Source organism: Pseudorca crassidens, chromosome 18, assembly GCF_039906515.1.
Source record: "Pseudorca crassidens isolate mPseCra1 chromosome 18, mPseCra1.hap1, whole genome shotgun sequence".
Lineage (NCBI taxonomy): Eukaryota > Metazoa > Chordata > Mammalia > Artiodactyla > Delphinidae > Pseudorca > Pseudorca crassidens.
Genome location: NC_090313.1, coordinates 1,208,592 through 1,215,553, shown reverse-complemented (window position 1 = coordinate 1,215,553; position 6,962 = coordinate 1,208,592). Strand labels below are relative to the sequence as shown.

The 6,962-nt window shown below is 60.4% G+C and overlaps 1 protein-coding gene across 3 annotated transcripts in view; it reads right to left on the bottom strand.

The window, feature by feature from the left end:
* Positions 1-975: 975 nt before the first annotated feature.
* Positions 976-6,962, bottom strand: part of RASA3 (RAS p21 protein activator 3) — an 89,168-nt gene continuing 83,181 nt past the window's right edge. For all 3 annotated transcript variants that reach the window (XM_067713014.1, XM_067713015.1, XM_067713016.1), the window contains 2 exons: positions 4,275-4,458; positions 976-2,302 (listed from right to left, as the gene is read on the bottom strand). In XM_067713014.1, coding sequence (XP_067569115.1) covers positions 2,227-2,302; positions 4,275-4,458 — 260 coding nt within the window. In that variant the 3' untranslated portion in view covers positions 976-2,226. The remainder of the gene's footprint in view (positions 2,303-4,274; positions 4,459-6,962) is intronic.

Here is a 6,962-nt window from a genome sequence, read left to right as displayed (position 1 = left end):
GCCACCGGCCTCCTGTCCCCCCTCCCTCGGGACACTGACCTGTGTCTGGCCCTCGAGCACACACCCCGCTGCTGAGTCCTCGGAGACACGAGGGGCCCTGCCTTTCCCACCCTCCTTGAGCTTGACGCCGTCTCTGTCCGCCCTGAGGTCCCCATGGCCCTCACAGGGCCCCACTCCACACCTTTCCATCCCAGAAGCATTGTGGTTTCCAGCACAACCCAAAGCCCCACAACTAGACCTCACCTGTCACTAGAGGGATCTCACCTGTCATCCAAGGAGCCTCACCTGTCGTCCTGAGGGCCTCACCTATCATCATAGGGACCTCACCTGTCATCAGAAGCACCTCACCTGTCATCACGGGGACCCCACCTGTCATTAAGGGGGACCTCATCTGTCATCAGGGGATCCCACCTGTCGTCAAATGGACATCTGTCATCAGGGGTACCACACCTGTTGTCAGAGGGAACTCACCTGTCGTCAGGGGGACCACAGCTGTCATCAGGGGGATCACACCTGTCATCAGAGGGACCTCACCTGTCGTCAGAGGGGCCACACCTGTCATCAGGGGGTCTACACCTGTCATCAGGGGGATCACATCTGTCATCAGAGGGACCTCACCTGTCGTTAGGGGGACCCCACCTGTCGTCAGGGGAACCTTACCTGTTGTCAGGGGACCAAACCTGTTGTCAGGTGGATCCCACATGTCATCAAAGGGACCCTGTCGCTAGGGGGACCTCACCTGTTGCTAGGGGGACCTCACCTGTCATCAGGGGGATCACACTTGTCGTAAGGGGGACCTGTCCTATCATCAGGGGGACACCCTCTATCATCAGAGGGACCACATTTGTGGTCAAGGTACCTCACCTGTCATCACAGGCATGTCGTCCAGCTCCCTCCTGCCCCACTCCACCACACCCCCCATCTCCACGTGTGCCTTATCAGCGGGCGCTCCTGTGAAACCACGCCAGTCTCAGAAAGAATAAAAGGGCTGTTTTAATTGGCCAGTAAAATGCATCCGATCATTAGTGTCGTACAAACAGAGACACTGCTACGAATCCACGCTGAGAGCTGCGGTTTGGAGCAGCCTCAGAGCTGCGGATACGGAGCTTTTTTTTTGCAACACTTTCCTCCGCCATTTTTGCGACAACAGGCAATGTTACCATCTGCCGTCTAGATCTCGAGTCTGAACACAGCCGAGGCCTTCGGGGGAGTCAGCAGAAGCTCGTCAGGACCCCCAGCCCCAGACGCACGGCAGCCCTGGCAGCCCCCAGGGCCTCAGAGACGGCGAGCTCTGCCGCTGGCCCGGCGTCCGCTCCCAAGCCTCCAGCGCGGGCCCAGGTTTCCCCCTGCCTCCCTCCCCGTTCTCCCTCGGGGACCTTTACTTGGCTGCCATGAGACACAACCACTCCCTTTTCTGTCGTCTGGAGGCACACAGAGGCCTGGATGTTCTGAGTTACTTGATATCAAAGAGCTAATTAAAAACAGTCCTCTAAACACATTAAGAAAACAGCTTGAAAATAATGCACATTTCTGCTTTTACAACCTTCCCCCGACTCCCACCAGGGTGGCAAATGTGGATTCTACTTTTAGCCCCACTGACAGCAAACAGCACAACTTCGCTTGACGCGGCGGCTGCGTGGACGCGTAGCAGCAGCAGGCAGGGGGGCTCCCACCCCGGGAACGAAGGCTGGGACCCCTAGGAAATCTCTCTGCAAAAGGACCCCGTGTCCCCAAAGAGCGAGGGCATCCTCAAACTGGGATCTCCGTGCGGTTCCGACCCTCTGGCCAGGACCGATACAAACGTCAAAAGCTGAAACCAGGAGGCTTCGTGCTGGTGGCCGCCTGGACGTCTGGCTCATAGGAGAAGAATAACGCTCGCAACACCCCCGCTGAGTCGAAGCAGAACGTTAGTGCCGGAGGCTCCACGGTGCGGGCGTCACAGACCAGCAGAGACAAACGTGCACGCGGCACAGGGCACACGCTCCGCAGGCCGCGGTGTCGCCAGCACCCTGTTCCCGAAAGGCCAGCTCAGGTTGCCTGCCACTGGCGTGATCAAGTGCACAGCCACCCGGAAATGGCCCGGGAGCCTCAGGAGTTCACAAGCTCGACCCCTGTCGGCTTGCAAGCTGAGGAGCTGCCCTCTGGTCTGGTGTTCTCTCCTTCCTGGACACGGGCTCACCCGGCGCAGCTCAGGGCACCATCCTGGGACAGGGGGTCCCGCGGGCTTCACATGGAATGGGCGGGGGTCTCAGACTGCTGCCTGATGTAGCTTTGGAAGCTCTTGTCTCCGATGGGGTGCTCCCTGCGGGGGTGTAGGGGGAGCAGCGTGAGCGTGGGCCGCCCTGTGGCTGGTGCGCCTCTGAACTGCCATCGCCTGTTTTTTGTTTTTAATTTTTATTGGGGTAGAATTGCTTTAAAATGGTGTGTTAGTTGCTGCCGTATAACAAAGTGAATCAGCTATACGTATACATATATCCCCATAGTCCCTCCCTCTTGCATCTCCCTCCCACTCTCCCTATCCTACCCCTCTAGGTGGTCACAGAGCACCGAGCTGATCTCCCTGTGCTATGTGCCTGGTTCCCACTAGCTGTCTATTTTACGTTTGGGAGTGGATATATGTCCATGCCACTCTCTCACTTTGTCCCAGCTTACCCTTCCCCCTCCCTGTGGCCTCAAGTCCATTCTCTACATCTGCGTGTTTATTCTTCCTGTCCTGCCCCTAGGTTCTTCAGAACCATTTTTTTTTTTTAAGATACCATATATGTGTGTTAGCACATGGTATTGTTTTTCTCTTTCTGACTTACTTCACTCTGTATGACAGACTCCAGGTGCATCCACCTCACTACAAATAACTCAATTTCGTTCTTTTTTATGGCTGAGTAATATTCCACTATATATATGTGACACACCTTCTTTACCCATTCATCTGTCAATGGACACTTAGGTTGCTTCCATGTCCTGGCTATTGTAAATAGAGCTGCAGTGAACATTTTGGTACATGACTCTTTTTGAATTATGGTTTTCTCTGGGTATATGCCCAGTAGTGGGATTGCTGGGTCGTATGGTAGTTCTATTTGTAGTTTTTTAAGGAACCTCCATACTGTTCTCCATAGTGGCTGTATCGATTTACATTCCCACCAACAGTGCAGGAGGGTTCCCTTTTCGCCACACCCTCTCCAGCATTTATTGTTTGTAGATTTTCTGACGGTGGCCGTTCTGACTGCTGTGAGGTGGTACCTCACCGTAGTGGTGAGATCTGCATTTCTCTCTAATAATTAGTGACGCTGAGCACCCTTTCCTGTGTGTGTTGTTCTCATCACCTTTCCCTACCTTTGCTTGTGATGCGTGTTCATCGTAATACGTATGAGAAGTATGGACCAGCAAAGGAAGAAGTTAGCCCAAAACTGCCTGTGGAAGCACAGCCCGTGACCCCGGCCTCAACGTGCGGGGCGCGTGTGCTCATGCGTGGGGAGACCGTGGCCTCCTGGAGTGAGCACCATGGCGCTGCGCCCTGTTAGCTGATAGACGCTGGCACAGCCGTGAGTCACGGGCTCTGCCGTGTCTAAGAAAAGGCGTTTTTAGACGGTCGGCGTGGGTTCTGACAGAGGGTGTTAAAGGGTCTAGAATGTGATGTGAACGTCTGTGGAGCCGGCAGCAGGCACGGTCGGCATCCCCAGGGGTGCTGGGCACCCTTGCAGCCTGGCCAGAGTCGGGGTCTCTCCCAGAGCCCCCCTTCCCTTCCCAGACCCAAGCCACGTCTTCCCTGGAAGGAAGCAGCCAGCAGGGAGGGGGCTGGGCCCACGCAGGGCTCCCGCCTCAGGTGTCGGGGCGGGCTCTGCCGTGGGTCCGTGGGCTCCAAGTACTCATAGGCTCTCGTCACCCACACCCTTCGTGCAGGAGGAGGGCGCCGCCTGGTTGCCTGCCCGGAGCCGGAGCTGCAGCCCCTGGCGCAGAGCGCGGGTGGCCCGGCTGCGCCTGCCCCTCTGCGGCCGACCCCTCCCTCCCAGGATGCGGGGGGCGGGGGGCGGGGGGGGGGGGTCCAGAGCCAGCCTGGAGAGGCAAAACGTGCTTCCCAGGGGCAGGGCCGCTGGCCCACGATGGAAGCCTAATTTCAGAAGCACATGGGTCGCGAGGCGGGAGCAGGAGGCGCCTCTGGGGACCCGGTGCAGAGGGCGCTGGGGGTGAAGCCAGATGGGGGCCCGCCGCGCCCCACAGGCAGGCAGCCCGAGGCGGCCCCTCCCCGGCTCCCCACGCCTCCAAGACCCCGGACTCACTGGCTCCCGTACTTGGTCCTCTTGAACTTGTCCCTTCTGTGCTGGGCGTGCTCCAGCTCCAGGGCCCCGACCCCGGTGATGACCTGCTTCAGCGTCTTGTAGGTCTCCTGGGGGTCGTCGATGACGAACGTGGAGTACTCCTCGCGCTCTGGACCATCGTACACAGACCTGCTCCCGCAGGCCTCTGCAGCATCGGGGGCAGGGGCTGAGGTCAGCTTGGGGCGAGCGGACAGGCTGCCCCCCGAGCGCACGGGAAGGGCCGACCGCTCACGCAAACGCACATGAACCAGAAGCCGCTAAGAGTGGGGCCAACCCTGAACCCCGAAGAAGCCTGCGGCGCCGGAACCACAGACCCGAGGGTCCAACGCCGAGCACGAGGGCCCAACCCCTCTCCAGGGTGACCGGGCTCTGTGCAGCCTGGCCCGGGCTCCCAGACGGCTGCTCCTGGGACGTGCCACGGCAGGGACCTGCAGGGTGCAGGGCGGATGAGAAGCCATCCTCTCGGCCATCACCTGTTGGCCAGTCTGTGCTAGCAGCTTCTTAGAGCCTCCATCGCCCCACCTGCTCAACAGGTACCTTTCTCATCCGACCACCGCACTCCTGCTGAAGACCACGCTGTGGCCTCTGGGCCCCCCACCTGCCCACAAACACCCGAGCTGCGTCCTGCACTCCAGGGCCACAGAGAGACGGGTGCCTGGCCCAGGTGAGCTGGCAGCAGGCCCCTTCGGCACGGCCTGTGATGTGCTGCCGGCTCACCGTCACGGAAAGATTTACTGCCTTCACTCCCAACTCAAGGGAAACCTCTTAATTCTTACTAAAAAAACCACAAGTCTGTGCAAAGGGAACCTGGGAAGATTCAAAATTTCAAAGGAAATGGGAACATGACGTGAGAAAGACATAAGGGCTGCGCACGCGAGGGATAAAGGGGCAGAGACGCGGGCGGGAGCGCCCAGGGCGCGGTGAGCCGCACCGATGAGTCCCTGGAGCCCGGCTGCCTGCACGTCCCCCCCGAGTCCCCTCTGGCTGTGCCTGCTTGGCCTCGAGCGAGTCCCTCAGGCTCCCGAGCCTCAGTGAAGCCTTCTGGGAAACAGGGCAGCTTAGGAGTAGGATGGGAATCACCGAAGGACCACGATCCCACGCGGGGGGCCGGGCGGTGGCAGGGTCGGGACACAGGCAGGGACGCCCAGCCGCCTCAGCTCGGGGGCTGCGTGAACCGCTTCACAGGGGTTGTTCCACACGGCCCCTGGGCCAGCCTGGCGGGTGGGGCCCGTCGCTGCCATTTCCCAGAGGAGGGGGCCGTGTGCCCAGCTGGTCTCGCAGCGGATGCCAAGGCAGCTCTGCACTGAGGCCTGTGCGTCGCGGGGAATCTCCTGCTAGGGCGCCAACGAGTGTGGCTGCAGTGGCGGGAGCTGGGACAGACCCGGGAGGAGGTCCCGGGACCGGGCTGGGGAGCAGCTCTTAATTCGGGGCCCAACGTCAGACGCGAGATTTGTGACTGGACCCAAAACAGACCCGGAGCATCCACGGGGCCGGGCGGCAAGCTCGCCCTCCGCTCCTCTTTGACGGGGCTCCCCAAACCAAGCCTGGGCAACGCTGGAGCGCGTGCTGGGGCCGGCTGGCGGCGGGTACACGTTTCTAAAACGGCCCTAGGAACGAGGAAGAGCACAGGGCAGACGCAGGACAGTGCAAAGGTAGACTTGCTGACCGACAAGGACGGGAGGACAGCGAGCACGGCCCCTGCCGGTGACACTGGGGGGCAGATATCTACGTCGGGAGGACACCCAACAGCCAGGTGACACAGGACACAGAGGCCCTGACAGTGAGCCCAATGTCCGTGCCCCGAGGTGGGAAGGGCGAGACTAAAAGTGCGTCCTGGTCCCTTCTAAGGGCAGACGGTGGCCCGTAGCTGATGGGCTGCACCGAGGTGCTGGCTGAGCTGCGGGGGGGGGGGGGGGAGGGCGAAAAGCCTTCATGCTGATTTAACGGGCACGCGTGCAGCATGGCTCCGTGTCTGTGGAAGTCACCCCGAGACCTTCCCAGGCCCCCTCGCCATGCCTGCGGGAAGGTGTGCGTGCAGGCTGCCTTCCAGGGCGCAGACGGGGTGGCCGGCCACCATCACCGAGACCTTGGCCGCGTGACCTCGGTCCGGCAGCCCTTCCGCACACGATCCCACCCAGCCCTGCACTGGCCCTGCGCCACCTGCAGCACTGGGCACCAAACTCCAGGGGGACACCGCCGTGAGGGAGGTTGGGGGACAGACTCACAGGCGACCGGGACACAGCCGCCTCCCAGCACGGAAAGGCTGCTGTGCCCGGAGGAGAGGCCTTGGTATGTCGTCAGCCCACAGGCTGAGCGCTCAGGGCAGTTTGACCGACGTAAACGAGGGTCTCAAGGAGATGAGAGCCCCTGACAGCAGAGTATCGGCCTCAAGAAAGCGCTGAGGTTCCAGGCAGAGGCCTGAAGACTGTGGAAAGTGACTCAGTGCTTTGGTGCCTCCGTGAAGTGAGCAGTAAGGCCTCCAATCCGGCTGACCTTCTGTGAACCCTTGTTGTCAAGATCACTGCTATCCTGGGAGGGAGGCTGGGTGTTCAAGACCCCTTTCCATTTGACTGTCCATCCATCTACCCATGCACCCACCCACCCACCCACCCATCCATCCACGCATCCAGCAAACAGGTACTGAGTCCC